This window comes from Emys orbicularis, chromosome 2 (genome assembly GCF_028017835.1).
Source record: "Emys orbicularis isolate rEmyOrb1 chromosome 2, rEmyOrb1.hap1, whole genome shotgun sequence".
NCBI classification, from domain to species: Eukaryota; Metazoa; Chordata; order Testudines; family Emydidae; genus Emys; species Emys orbicularis.
In genome coordinates this window covers 250132615-250148047 of record NC_088684.1, presented here as the reverse complement: position 1 = coordinate 250148047, position 15433 = coordinate 250132615, and the positions used below count along the sequence as shown (strand labels likewise).

Below are 15433 nucleotides of genomic sequence, written 5' to 3'. Positions count from 1 at the left end.
ACAGCTCAGCAAGTGGAACATAGTTTCGAAGTGTAGCTTTGAACTCTGTCATTTTGAGTTTCATTAAGTGTTAGGGTACACCAAGGTATGAAGTTACAGTTTAATATCAGTGCTCTCGAGGTGTTCTCAGAGATACAAGGTAAATTCAAGTATATTGAATTAACCTTTGGGCTGTTGCTATTTAACCAAGTAAGACCTAGAGAGACTGTGAGATATTTTTCAAAAATAAATACTTCAATTAAAATCTGAACAATCAGTTCAAACATAGAAGACCTTTGATTCAGCTATTAATCAGTACCGGTTGGAATCTGTAGTTTTAGAAAAACACTTCGTTAGCTGTTGATTCTTGTACGATATGTTGTTTGCAAGCCTATTTACAAATGTTGGGCCAAATTCTTTTCTGCACTGAAGTCATTAGAGCTTCACCAGCTGGGAATTTGGTCCATTGGCAGGATTAATTTGTTGTAAATTCAATGACACCTGTGGCATTTTCCAAAGGTAGATACTGCACCCTTTCCCCAAGGTAGCTAATATAACTAAAACAAAGATTAATCGTTTAAAACGGCATATTGGTAAAGATAGCTATTCAGTTTACTGTGTTTGATTTATAAGATTATAGAGATAGCATGCAATGCATTACAAATCACTGGAATTGGCTGGTATAAACTGAAAGCAGAATTTAGCTTTGGAACTCTAAGAACTTCTCAATTTCCTTTTCTCCTTATATCCACGCTCAAGTTATAGTTTGTGAACAGGTTATTAAACCCTATGAGGAAAGTAAACTCAGTGCATCTTGTAAGGAGTGTTTTTTAACCCGCTGGAATATATTGAAAATGTCCGTTTCAGAATTTGGGCCCAGTTAGTGTAAACTGAAGGATCTGGCCCATATCCTTTGTAATAGGATCGTTATATATGACCCGCTTGTGGGTGGCCCTTGAGTGAGTACACAGTGTGAAGAGCAGGGCACAAAGAGCCTTCCCTCACTTGTGCCCCCACCATCACCCTAGCAAGTTCCACCTACAATTGCACAATCCCACAAGGTACAGTGAAGAGATGAGGCCATGGCCCCACCCCTCTTCTCCACCAGCAATAGAGCTGGCCACCATCATAAAGGGGAGTATATTGTGAAGGGGTGTAGCAATAGGTGTGCTCCCTTGTGCACTGGAGAGCTCTGGGAGGCACCTTCACCTACTCAGGGCTATAAGCCAATCTAAGGGCTAGGTATTCAGAGGTTCTGAGCACCCACAATTCCAGTTGAAGTCAATGGGAGTTGCAGGAGCTCTGCACCTCTAAGGATCAGGCTGTAGTGTAGCAAAGTGTGATGAACCTTGGAGATGTATAACATAGGTATCATATACGTTAGCCACTGATTATAAATAAATATAAGCATATGCTGTGATCACACAAACTGACAAAATTAAGTGTGCAATGCTAAAAATCCCCATCTCGTGTAAGTAGGCTTGGCAAAATTCAATCCTTAATTTTTGATAATATCAATGTATATTTTTAAGCATTTTTTAAAGAATTTTATCAATTTAAATTTTCAGAGCTGCAGAACATTATGGGGGGGATCAGACAATGGGGAGGATCAGACAATAATTATTTGATGACAGTAGATAACGAGAATCAAAAAGTTAGTTTTATAATTGTTAAAACACAAATTGTCAACATCACATGTAAAAATATACAAAGTAAATAGCCTTAAATGAAACTGTAATAATTTCTCTAGCAGCAACTTTCTTACTTTGCCTAACTGTAAATTTTGATTATTATTGATGGAAATATTATTTTGTCAATTTGTGTGCGTACAGGGAAATTGATGTTTGTCAGCATTAACCAATAAAAATCTAATTCTTCCGAACTTACATATAAGTAGTCATATTTCTTCCAATGGTCATTCATTTGGGAAATGTCTAGTTTTCTAAGGGTTAATCATATTTTTAATCGAATGTCAGAATCTGGCTCAAAAAAATATTATGCCTGTAAAAGATTTTCATTCTCTGTAGCTTTTGATGGTGTCAGTGAGCAGGGACTTGTACTGTAAGTCCGTCCACTCTGGTTTTAAAGTTCTTTTACAAATAATATTTTTTTTTAAAGAAAATAGAATTGGTTTGTTTTTTAGATTTTGCTTCACTGTTAACATGCGAAGGGAACTTTAGCTATTTATTTCATTGCCTCACAAACTATCCAAAACAGGAACAAAATTTACCAGTTACACCAGGAAGAAAATGAAAGAACAGAACAGAAATATTATCTGACATGAAATCCCAGCAGCCCTTTTAATACAATGAACTGTAGTATAACTTTTACCAAGTTAAGAAGATTATTTTATTTTAGCCATAAAAAGTTATCTGCTTTAAAAGGGCATTTAAGACAGGTCCTCTGTTATATGTGTTATGCTTTTTCAAGTTTAGTATGGCAATTAATGTCAGTCAGAACTATTTCCTGAAATATGAACGAAGGGTTTATTTAATTTTGGGTCTTAAGTATTTTCTTCTTCAGAATAATAAATATGCAAGATATAGGATCTCTTCTGCATAAATGCCACATTCTGTGAATACAGGAGTACATTTTGATACATTTAAAATTATTCTTAGTAATGATTTTAAATGTAAAGCAATGATTTATTCCTGTCAGTACTGCAATGAGCTTTCATATAAAAAGTTCCTTTTTACTGAAGACTTTGATTCATTTGGCAAGGTCTCAGCTGTCATATTCTTAACAATGTTTTTGTACTTTGCAAGCTCCTCCTAGAGAATTGACAGAGGAAGAAAAACAACAGATTCTCCATTCAGAAGAATTCCTGATATTTTTCGACCGAACAATACGTGTAATTGAGCGAGCTTTGGCTGAAGATTCAGACATATTCTTTGACTACAGTGGCAGAGATGTAGAAGAGAAAGATGGGTCAGTTTTTTATTTTTTTAAATAACACCCCACTCTAATGTATATTGAAGAAAAGCTGATAAAGGTGCATCTTTAAAAAAACAGAATACTGTACAGAGAGAGACGATTAAACCTCAGAGGTTGATACGTTTGAAAGTCTATAATCAGTGTGTTATACTGAATTATTTTGTAAAATAGCTTCATGGTTGATTGCACTGATTTTTTTAAAAATTCTTATTAGAGCTAGTCTAAATTTTTTGAATTTCAATATTTTGACAACATTTCAAATTTTGATGAAAACAAGGAAAATATTGGGGAAAAATGATTTTTCCCTCTGATTATTATTTGTCATTTCATACTCCTTTTTAAACTTTGGACCAGATTTTTATGGATACTTAGGCACCTAAAGATGTGGAAAGGCTCATGGTATCTTCAAAAGTGACTAGGAGCCTAACTTCTATTGGAGTTGAAAATCCCCTAATGTTCCTTACTACTTTAAAAATCTGGCTCTTTGCAACTGAGCTACTGACTAGATCATCAAGAGGAATCTTCAGGACAACTTCTTCATTATGATTCTTCTTTATTATAGCACTATCTTTCAGACAATATAAAAAAAATCAAGGTCTTGATCACCTGTGTTCATTAATATGTCATTTATACATTTCAAGGGTAGGGTGTTAGTTCTGAAATCTTAGCTAGTTTCCACCTGGAGTAATTGCATTCTGCCTAAATGAGGGCTTGTCTACATGGTCAGTGAGTGTGTGACAAGCCGTGAATCTACAACACACTAGCCTGCTGTGCACTAACTGGCCATGTGGACCCTGCTGTGGTGCACTAAAAGTTCTGTGGTGCAAAGTGTACACGGCAAAGTGTACTACGGAACATTTAGTGTGTGGTAGCAGGGTCCACCCAGCCGGATACTGAGTGGCAGGCTAGAGAACTGTAGATTCATACCCTAGTTTCGCACGCACTAAGTCTTTGTGTGGACAAGCTCTAAAATTCCCCCCCACAGTTTTAATTGGATACAGTATTCTTCATGTACTGCCCACTACTGAACAGCTGCAGTTCACCCCAGAGGTTCCTGTGATTCCTCTACACAGAATTTATACAGCCAGTTAATACAATCTGTGAAGTATTTGGATCCATGTAGCTGAAAGGTGCTATGTAAATGCAAGATCACAATCATTAAATATCTTTAAATTAAAGCAAGAGTTTCTTTGTTCAAGAAGAATCATGAAGACACAACTTTGAACAGCCCAATCCGTTGAATCCACCCTTCTCCTCACAGAGCCAAACCTAAGTGGGATTAGGGGTGATGGAATCTACTTCTCAACTGCCAGCCCGCAGGCAGACCACAGGGCTTCTGCTGCTGTTCTAGCCTGTGGGTTGGAATAATAGCAACTGCTCGTCTGTGGAGCTGCCCAGCCACTGAATCTCTATAAGCATAAATCCAGTGCCCCTTCCACAAGGCTTGCTCCTTTTTGTGCTGTTCTATTTGGAGCTGGTGCAGAGTCCATCTTTCCACACAAAATGGGTTTGGAGGTTGTCTTCTGAGAAGTATTAGTGCTCCTTACCAGGCTACCATGGGGCTTCCATGACATTAGGGTTGCCAACCCTCCTGAATTGGCCAGGAGTCTACCGGAATCGGCCTCAATCTCCCAGTGACTATTTAAAGCAATCTGGGAGTTTTTAATAGGCCAAAAGTCTGGTCGGTGGTGCAGCAGGGCTAAGGCAGGCTCCCTGCCTGCTCTGGCTCCACGTGGCTCCCGGAAGTGGCCGGTATGTCTGGCTCCTAGGCTCACGGGTGGCCAACGGGTTTCTGTGCGCTGCCCCCCATGCCCTGCCCAGAGCGCCAACTCCGCAGCTCCCATTGGCTGGGAACTGCAGCCAGTGGGAGCTGTGAGGGTAGTGCTTGCAGGCAGGGGCAGCACGTGGAGCCAGACATGCCGGTCGCTTCCGGGAGCCACCCGAGGTAAGCACCTCCCAGAGCCTGCACCTCTCACCCCCTCATACACACCAACCCCCTGCCTCAGCCCTGAGCCCCCTATTGCACCCAAACTCCCTCCCAGAGTCCGCACCCTTCATCCCTCCTGCACCCCAACCTCCTGCCCCAGCCCTGAGCCCCTTCCCGCACCCAAACTTCCTCCCAGTGCCCGCATCCTTCACCCCCTCCCATACCCCAACCCTCTGCTCCAGCCCTGAGCCCCCTCCTGCACCCAAACTCCCTCCCAGAGTCTGCACGGCACACACCCTCCTGCACCCCAATCCCCTGCCCCAGTCTCAGCCCGGAGCCCCCTCCCACACTCCGAACCCCTCGGCCCCGCCTCCCATCCCAGAGCCCACACCCCCTCCCGCACCCAACCCCTTGCCCCAGCCCGGTGAAAGTGAGTGAGGGTGGGGGAGAGCGAGTGATAGAGGGAGGGGGGATGGAGTGAGAAGGGGTGGGGCCTCGGAGAAGGGGCAGGGCATTGGCATGGCCTCGGGGGAAGGGCGAGGCAGATGGCAGGGTAAGGGTGTTTGGTTTTGTGCAATTAGACAGTTGGCAATGCAATCCTAGATGACGTCGAAGACCTTACTTAGACCATTGCAGTGAGTGAATCCACAATGAGCACAAGAAGGTAACATGTGGTAGGGGAACACATATATAGGACCAGACAGTCATTATAACTTGAGTGGCGATAACTTATGTGGATTTGGAGCTGGGGCATATTATGGCTTTAGAAGAACTATACGCATTTCATAGGCACTGTGGAATATGTTGTTTATTATTATTTGAACTGTGGCAGAACCTAGAAGCTCCAGCCACGGACTAGGATCCCATTGTGCTAGGTGCTGTACAAACCCTAAACAAAAAATGGTCCCTGCCCCCAAAAGCTTACAATCTAAGTATAAGACAAGAAACAACAGCTGGATACAGACAGGCCAGATGGAGGAGCACCAGGAAACAATGAGATCATACTAGTCAGTGTGATAGGCAGTAGTTACAGTTCACCACTTGCCTCACAATTGTCAAGTTTTTGGTAAGCATCACGGCACAGGAGAGTTTTAAGAAGGGATTTGAAGGAGGATAAGGAATTAGCTTTGTGGATGTTTACAGGGAGCTCCTGCCATGCATGAGAGGCAGCATGGGAGAAAGGGATCATTGTTTGAAAATGTAACAAGTGGGTGATGAAGGCTAGAATCATTGGATGATTGGAGGTGGGAAGTGACATCTCAGTAGCATGAGAGAGATGATTGGTGGTGTAGGGATAGTCTGAGAATGGTCTTGAAAATTAAGACAAATAGCTCATGTTTGACGGATAGAAAAAGGGGAGCCAGTGGAGGGATGCAAGGGAAGGGGTGACAATCAAAGTAATGAACTAGCAAAATGGTCTTTGCTGCAGAATTTCAAATGGAAATGATTGGGGCAAGATTGCATTTGTCAAGTCCAGAGAAGAGGATGTTGCAGTAGTCAAGACATGAGATGATGAGAGCCAGGATGAGACTTTTAGCTGCGTGGGTGGATAGGAAAGGTTGTATCTTAGCGATGTTACACAAAAAGAATTTGCAAGGTTTAGACAAAGCCTGAATGTGAGGATCAAGAGAGAGGACAGAATTGAAGATGATGCCCAGGTTGTGGACCTGAGTGACAGCAAGGATGTTTGTCCACAGTGATTGAAGAAGCTGAATGGGGGAGGGCTTGGGGGGGAAATTAGCAATTCTGCTTTTGGTCAAATATGTGCACAAATTTATTCCAAATGCAAAAATGTGACTCTTCTGTTACTCCCAGGTAAGCTGGCCAATAAGACCAAATAGCCAAGGACAGGATTATTAAGTGAAGATGACAAGGCTGGGAAAGAGGGAATGGGAAAAGGGGGCAGTCAGAAATCCTTACATTTGTGGTCATGGCAAGTAAGCCTTGGTACTTTAAAGCATACCTTTTGTTGTTTGAATCCACACAGAGATGTTCAAGCCGGAGCCAACCTTTCCTTTAATCGTCAGTTCTATGATGAGCATTGGTCAAAGCATCGCGTTGTCACCTGTATGGATTGGTCTCTTCAGGTAAGATTTGCAGTTGTGAACCACATATAAAGCTTTGATTCTGTTTTATTTGGTAAGATTTTGTTTCATTGACATTAGGCATTAGTTAACAATTGGCTATGAAAGAGTGTGTGTGTGTGTGTGTGTGTGTGTGTGTGTGTAGGGGGAGAGGGAGACTAGTGAGTATCTGAATCTGTCTTTTGTTTGTATTTGATGTTAAAAATCATGACTTAATATTTAAACTATGTATTAATAACCCTACCCAAATGGTAAAACCTCCAGTTTTCCACTCTCCTAACAACTTCTACCCTACAGTTACACATTTTCTGTACAAAAGTTTGTGGCGCATTGAAAGTTTATAATTTGACGACCAAGTAAAGTAAACACAATTGCAGGCAGGAATAACTAGCACAAAGAATTGAATATTTTGACTGTTTTATTTTTCATATTTAATGCCTTAAAAAAAGATGTTGAATGTACCTGACTCTGCCACAGAGATTTTCAGCAGAGCTCTACGAAAACCGAAGGGTCTTACCGAAGACTTTAGGTCCAGCTTGCCACAGAGTACACCAGGTTTTTAGTACTGGGGCTTCCTTCCTGCAGGTCCTCTGAGATATACAGGAGCAGTGACTAGTTGAAAGGGGAGCAGCAGATGAGGAGGACATGAAATATCCTGGCTCCTGAGCACCTTAGGAGCTCAATGTGTAAAAGTTTATGTGCTTAAAGTTGAAGTAGATGAGCAGTGTACGTGGATGGGGAGAGGCAGTGGAATAGGCACCCAGTGATTCTGACTAGCAATAATTTTCTCTCCATCCTCCTGTACACCTCCTAAGACAGTAGGACTGTCTTTTGTCCCTCCATACCAGGTGACGGTTCTTTGTGTGTTAAAATGCCAGTTGACAAGGTGAGGGGAAGCAGTGAATTGGCAGGCAGTTAGAATGAAAGGCGTTGGAAGCCAGGGAGATACAGTCCTGCATTAGATCAGGGGACCCAAATAATTTAGTTTTAATGTGTCACATAGGCCATAGTGCCTTGGTTACATCATACATGATCCAAGATACTTTAGGAACAATGGGATATAATCTCATCTGCATGTGAACTGAGTTTTTTCGTCTATATAACTGACTCCCCAAGACTCAAATTAAGAATTTATTTCTGTGCTTTCATACCTAAGAATATAAATTTTACAAGAGGTATGTACTGGCATGTGGGTGGCCTTTAAGCACATATGGATTTACACAGAAATCAAGTATAAGCCTGAGGAAATGCTTATCGTGGTTGTTCACTTGTTCAGGAGCTGGAAATTACATGGAATTCTTATCTGATATTTTCCTAACAGGCAGCTTTTAGTAGTCCCAGGACAGCAAGATAAAGCCGAGTTAGAAAACTGCCAGATGTAATTGCTCAGCCCCTCAGGCACACAAGCATGTTCTATTTCCCGCCTCTTTGTTCTGGGGTGGCCCCGCCCCACCTTCCCCTCCCTGCCTTCCCCTCCCAGTAGCTCCTGAGTCCTTATTTCTTTGGCATGTGCAGTTGAGCTATTCTCAGTGCCACTCCACATTTCATTGGGGGTGGGCCACTCTGGCTTTTCTCATTTCCTTTGTCGTGTTCACGTAATGGAGAGGGAACTTGAGCAAGCTTGACGTATCTCACCAAGCAGAGGTTTATGGTATGCTCACACTCCCACCCTGACATTATGCAATGCCTAGTGTACCAAACGGTATTTGACCTATCAGGCGAACGGCAGAATACATTACTCAATTGTCTGTGATTAAACTGTTCCTGCAAAATACGCTGAAGGCAAATAGGTTAACTGGAAAAAATATAAAAAGAACATTGATGCCTTGATTAAACACATTATCTTGTTCCCTAGTCACTTGTGATATATGGGTCAGGACATGTGGGATCCCTCATACAATTGAAGTCAATCCAGTAGTCCGCTCATTCTTTTGCAGAAAGAAGGGTAAAAGTCTTAGGTCCTTACTCAGCTTTTATTCAGGCAAATGCCCAAATAGGTTCAACTTTCATGTAAAAAGGGAGGGAAATCACATTGCTTGGTTTAGAATGAGGTTATATCAGATAATCTAAAGCCAAAAACAAGTGAAAAGCTACAGAGTTCAGACACACAGTGCCTGATCCTTCTTGACTCTTGTGTGATCACCCCAAAGGCAGGCCAAGGGTGGGACATTTTACAAAACTGTCCTTAATGTAGACAGGACCTAAGTGTGGTGTTTTTGTCCCTGGGCTTGCTCCCTTCAGATAAAAGCATTGTCCTATCGCTAAGTGTGGTGTTTGTCTGTGGGATTTACCCTTGCCTTCCCAAAAGGGGGATTGGTGTGCACTCATTGATTGGGGACCTGGGAGTCAGGATTTTCTTCATCAACCCCTGAGAGGTGCCCACCTGACAATTTTCATAGTGCTTCACCTCCTCTCTCAATAGCAATCACCCCTTCAAGTGAAAACTCCTCATAGCAAGGGAGGTCTAGGTTGGACATTAGGAAAAAGTTCCTAACTCTCAGGGTGGTTAAACACTGGAATAAATTGCCTAGGGAGGTTGTGGAATCTCCATCTCTGGAGATATTTAAGAGTAGGTTAGATAAATGTCTATCAGGGATGGTCTAGACAGTATTTGGTCCTGCCATGCGGGCAGGGGACTGGACTCGATGACCTCTCGAGGTCCCTTCCAGTCCTAGAATCTATGAATCTATAATGGTGGTTGTCCAATTCAATATGATGCCAATCAATGACTGAATATCTAAAGTTGGGACTAAATTTACAAGTTGATGCCTACACTGTGACTGCAGAATGCATGCAAACTGATAACTTACAAGCCGGCATTTGTTTGTGCTCAGACAGGCTACCATAAAGTCACTTAGAAACCTCCAGTTGCGTTCTACAGGAGAATGAACTAGCCCCAAATAGGCAACTGTGCCGGTAAACAGATACTTAGGTACACAGTTAAGCCGTCTTTACCTCTCTCACAATCCTAGGAGGGATTGGCTGGTTTCTGGTGTAAAGCAGATCAGTCTCAAGGATGCTGTACTTTGTATCAGGTGCCAATGGCCCGTAAGGGCTGTTCCAGCAGCCAGGGAATGCCGGAATGTAGGTGCAACCCAGCCATGTTTCCTTTTCCCCAGAATGGCCCATACATTGGAGTTGGGAGAGGAGGTGAAATGAGAGCAGCTATGGCAGCCCTATGCTAACCAAATATTCCCTCACACATGGGAAGAGGGGTCTGGGATCTGGCCTCTATTCTACTTAGGAATGATAAAACTTGAATAAAAACATAATCAGCTGTATGAAACACTGGTCCATAAAAATGGACACAAGTTAGGTCTTTTCTATGACACTCAGCTCTACATTACTGTAGTATTTCCATTATGTTTTTTTTTTTTTTTTGCTCCAAAGGAACTTTTGAAGGTTGGGGGGTGGGGGTGAAAAAAGGTTTTAAAACATTTTTTAAAAATGCCTTTGTAGGCTTCAAAGTAGAAGGGGCCAAATTCATGAAGTCATTATAGTTACATCAGGAATTAATTTGGCCCATTATCTTTATAGAAGCTGTCTGTATTGAAGAGCTGTTTCTCCCAGCTCTGCATTTCCCCTGCACAGTGGTAAATGGCTTGGAACTAAGAGATTTCACCAGCTTTCCTATGTAATGCTGCAGATACCAGAAGAAGAACTTGAGCTGAATCACTCTTGGTTGAAACTGGAGAGGCTTGATGACAAGTCATTCTCCATGAGGGCCCCATTGGTTTGCCAGAACCCATATCTTCTAACCTGGACATGATACAAAGCTCGTCTTTTTATCTTGGGCATTTGGATTGAGGGATAGAGTTTTTTGAAGTATATGTATGTGTGTAAGTCGGGGATGAGAACAGTATAAATGACTTGTGTTGTGTGGGTAGATTATTGTTAATATTATTATTTCGATCTTGATATTTGATATCTGGGTTTTTAACGATTGTAAAAGTGCCCAGGCCAATTTTAATGGTCACTTATTAGCTTAAATTATGAAATACATAAGCAAGTATTTGCATAAAGTATTCGCATAATGATGTACTCATTCACCCATATGCCAGTTCTATATAAATATATATATTTGCTTATTTTTCAGCAAGATTAGGTTAGATTCTTTTGTAATAAAGTAGATTTCTTGGTTTTTCTCATTCCTGATGTAACTGAACTGAAGTAAATAGACTTACATCAGAAATATGTTTGGCTCCCTATACTTAAATTAGTTTTGCTTATGATAGTTGAAAACAATATATTGTAATCAATATAGTCTGAAAGTCTAATTCATCATACATGTTTTCTTTGAGATTGAGTACACTAGAAAATATGGACCTGGTTCTTCACTGTAATGAGTGCCCTCAAATCCTGTTTGATGGCACTCTGCACTTCAAAAGAGGACCTCAGCATCTTGCAGAATTAGACCCTGTGTGAAGAAGGTTTTCATTTGTTATTTGAATCTTCTGTACTAGGTGCCTTATTCTTATTCTGAAATAAGAAGGAAAAAGCAACTCTCTACCATGCTGAAGAATGTGGACTTCAGAATAAAAGCCGATCTATTGTTTGAATATTATGTATATATATATAATATTATTATATAAATAATATAAATATATATATTATATAAATTGATGGAGACTAAAATTTCATAGTCTCAGAAAGGAAATGTTTTAAGCATTCAAATTAAATTTTCAGATTTCACTGTTAGTAGAATTTCTGTAACGGGACCTTTTTCATAGCAAAGTTTGAATATCTGAAGTCTTTCTTAAGTTATATGTTTTAGAGAACTACCTACAGTAAATAATGTTATCCTGGTGATATCTGAGAGGACGCTATATGAAGCCAACAGAGAAATCTTTAAGGACTTTACTAATAAAATATAAAACCAAAGTGTAGCTAAACAGTATGTTTGGAGTGGTGTGTGATATTATTAAAACCAGATACTTGATACCACATGTAGCGTGAGAAATGATTGCTTCTGTCTCATATGATTTCACATAGTTTCTTCATCCCAAAACAGAATCTAATCCTACTGCATGTTCTTTCGTGTCTAGTACCCTGAATTGATGGTTGCTTCTTATAACAATAACGAAGATGCTCCACATGAGCCAGATGGGGTGGCCTTAGTTTGGAACATGAAGTTTAAGAAAACCACACCAGAATATGTTTTCCATTGTCAGGTAAGATTCAGTAAGCCATTCATTTCCTAGTAGGCAAAACAGAGTTGGCTATGCAACCCATCTGCCTATTGCTTGGATGAAGAGGCCGAGGTTAAAAATAGACAATTTTGGAAAAAGTACAAGCAGCAGTCTAATGTTTTGAGAAAGCATCAATCCTTCTGAAACAATAATGCAGCCCTGTCAGGGATTGAGTGTCATTCTGTATTTAAAACAACCCCTAAAAGAATTAGTTTATAAAGACCTTGCACTTATGAAGTAACTGTGGTGTACCACTTCCTCATCCAGGCAGCAACATATGCTTTCCCACCCACGTTCACTTCCTTGCGTCCTCTGTGTCCCAATCTGCCTACTCTCACTCCTCTGATGTTCAATGTGATTTTTCAACTTTAAAATGCATAAATATACACCACATTTCTGAACATTCATTTTGCTGATATCTTGGTAAAAATGACTTAAGCAATATGAGGATTCTTCAACAAATTAGCATTTGACTATCCTATGGGCTATCCAGCTACCATTTAATTTCACTCAATGCTATTGCATGGCCAAGCCTCTTCAGAAGTCTATAGACAATTTAAAAATAGTCTGACGCTTCATTTCCTTGTGCATGTTTACACTTCTTTCCCCATTGTTTTTCTATTTCACATGACATAGCCTGAAATCATCTGAATTTTCTGCTCATATGCTCTATTTCCATCACATTGCCCAAATGATGGAGCATGGCTTGGTTCAAGACTCCAGCCCCTTTATTAATACCCTTCCATTGTAATTATGTTTGGAATCCTGGCATGCAAAAAGCATGTGGAAAAGTTTCAGTTTGTAAAATTTTACAATTGGGGATTAGTAAACTGCAGATTACTAATGCCCCAAGGGTCGGTCCTGGGGCCGGTTTTGTTTAATATTTTTATTAATGATCTGGAGGATGGAGTGGACTGCACTCTCAGCAAGTTTGCCGATGACACTAAACTAGGAGGCGTGGTAGATACACTAGAGGGTAGGGATCGGATACAGAGGGACCTAGACAAATTAGAGGATTGGGCCAAAAGAAACCTGATGAGGTTCAACAAGGACAAGTGCAGAGTCCTGCACTTAGGACGGAAGAATCCCATGCACAGCTACAGACTAGGGACCGAATGGCTAGGTAGCAGTTCTGCAGAAAAGGACCTAGGGGTCACAGTGGACGAGAAGCTGGATATGAGTCAACAGTGTGCTCTTGTTGCCAAGAAGGCTAACGGCATTTTGGGCTGTGTAAGTAGGGGCATTGCCAGCAGATCGAGGGACGTGATCGTTCCCCTTTATTCGACATTGGTGAGGCCTCATCTGGAGTACTGTGTCCAGTTTTGGGCCCCACACTACAAGAAGGATGTGGAAAAATTGGAAAGAGTCCAGCGGAGGGCAACAAAAATGATTAGGGGTCTGGAGCGCATGACTTATGAGGAGAGGCTGAGGGAACTGGGATTGTTTAGTCTCCAGAAGAGAAGAATGAGGGGGGATTTGATAGCAGCCTACAACTACCTGAAAGGGGGTTCCAAAGAGGATGGAACTCAGCTGTTCTCAATGGTGGCAGATGACAGAACAAGGAGCAATGGTCTCAAGTTGCAGTGGGGGAGGTCTAGGTTGGATATTAGGAAACACTATTTCACTAGGAGGGTGGTGAAGCACTGGAACGCGTTACCTAGGGAGGTGGTGGAGTCTCCTTCCTTGGAGGTTTTTAAGGCCCGGCTTGACAAAGCCCTGGCTGGGATGATTTAGTTGGGAATTGGTCCTGCTTTGAGCAGGGGGTTGGACTAGATGACCTCCTGAGGTCGCTTCCAACCCTGATATTCTATGATTCTATGATTATGCTATGGTAAAAATTGCTTCTTTTGGAAGAATATGTATTACCTGGCTAGCTGTGTAAACTGAGTGGTCATTTTACATTTAAGGACCAAAGATCTTTTTGAACTAAATTTATGTTTGGACTTTGGTACATTATCAGATGTAACATAGTGGGAGGGAGTTGCTGGAATTGGAGTAACTGCTTCAACCTGATTAAGTAACCTTAAATTCACATGTTTTTCTAATTTACTATCCCAAAAGCAACTCCACAAGAAGCTGGGCCTGCACAGTAAATATGCCATACATATTTTTATCTTTGAAATAAGAACATTTTTTTTCTTGGTATCCTATTTGGCAGTCTGATATGTCCCTTCAACACATCTGAGAGCATGGCATCCTAATTATGTTCAGATCATTTTAAGATATTCGTGCAGCTTCATGTTCTAAACAAAATATTAAAGTGGAGAAAATACCCATTGCATATTCAAAAGGAATATGGTTTTATTCAAGTTAATGGCCAGATTCTGACCAGTCCTGTATGGGAAGGGGAAGACAGAGAGAATAATATACCCCATGAATTAAAAATCTGCCAGGACATGCACTTTATTTAAAGCTAAACCAGCTCATGGAAATGAACAAGCGTGGAGCCAGATTCATCCCTCCATGGGAAACCATCCCCTCAAGGCACAAAGATGTCTTCAAGATTTGACTAATTGAGTTTCTTCTTACTTCTCCCATAGCAGGTAGGGTAGATCTCCTCACTTTCTGCCACGATATGATACAAGCATTGGGTCTGGACCCCTGAAAATCTCTGTCTTTTGGGATAGTCATGTAGCACAGTGCCTTCATGCAACAACTTGGGTTAACCTCTCCTACAGTGACAACGAGCTCAGATTCTGTGTCTATGGGAAATATTGTGTTGCTGTGCCAGGATATCCACAGACATGTTGATGCTCATGTTCCCCAGTGCCATTTTAAGTTGGAGCCAAATTTGAACCATGGTTTCTGGGAAGGTATCACATAGAATTTCTCCTGTGTCCCGGATTGGCTGAGCATACCCCATGTGATTTAGAGGGGCAGCAGAAAGCATTTCACTTGGTCTCTTCAATACAGGCTGTTTTAGCTGAGCTAACTGATTCAGATGGAAAATACGAAAAAAAATGTATGCTACTCAGAGTCTGGAAGTCAGTTCTCTAGATCATCATGTTGTTATTCTATTAGTTAGTGGAAACCAACTGTGTTATTATTTAGCCTCGTATCATATACATTACAGTTTTGCAAGGGAAACATTCCCTGACTCAGAGTCCTGATTCAGCCACTTCACTATGTCTTGTATCAGCTATGCCCAGTTTTCCTTCAGATCCAGCTGATACTGTGACTGTTCAGCAGTTATAGGTGAATGTACATTCTTCATTACAGCTACATTGCCCAGGCATGACAAAAGTTTTGCCTTGATCAGCTGCCCCCCACAATACCTCCCCATCCTTTGTCCCTGTATTTCCACATATCTGGAATAACAT

General features: G+C 41.3%; 1 protein-coding gene across 4 annotated transcripts in view; it reads left to right on the top strand.

Annotated features, from left to right (window-relative positions):
• The window catches only part of DYNC1I1 (dynein cytoplasmic 1 intermediate chain 1), a 244612-nt gene that overhangs the window by 130116 nt on the left and 99063 nt on the right, over nucleotides 1-15433 (top strand). For all 4 annotated transcript variants that reach the window (XM_065397879.1, XM_065397881.1, XM_065397880.1 and 1 more), the window contains 3 exons: nucleotides 2745-2907; nucleotides 6828-6927; nucleotides 11970-12095. In XM_065397879.1, the coding sequence (XP_065253951.1) occupies nucleotides 2745-2907; nucleotides 6828-6927; nucleotides 11970-12095 (389 nt within the window). The remainder of the gene's footprint in view (nucleotides 1-2744; nucleotides 2908-6827; nucleotides 6928-11969; nucleotides 12096-15433) is intronic.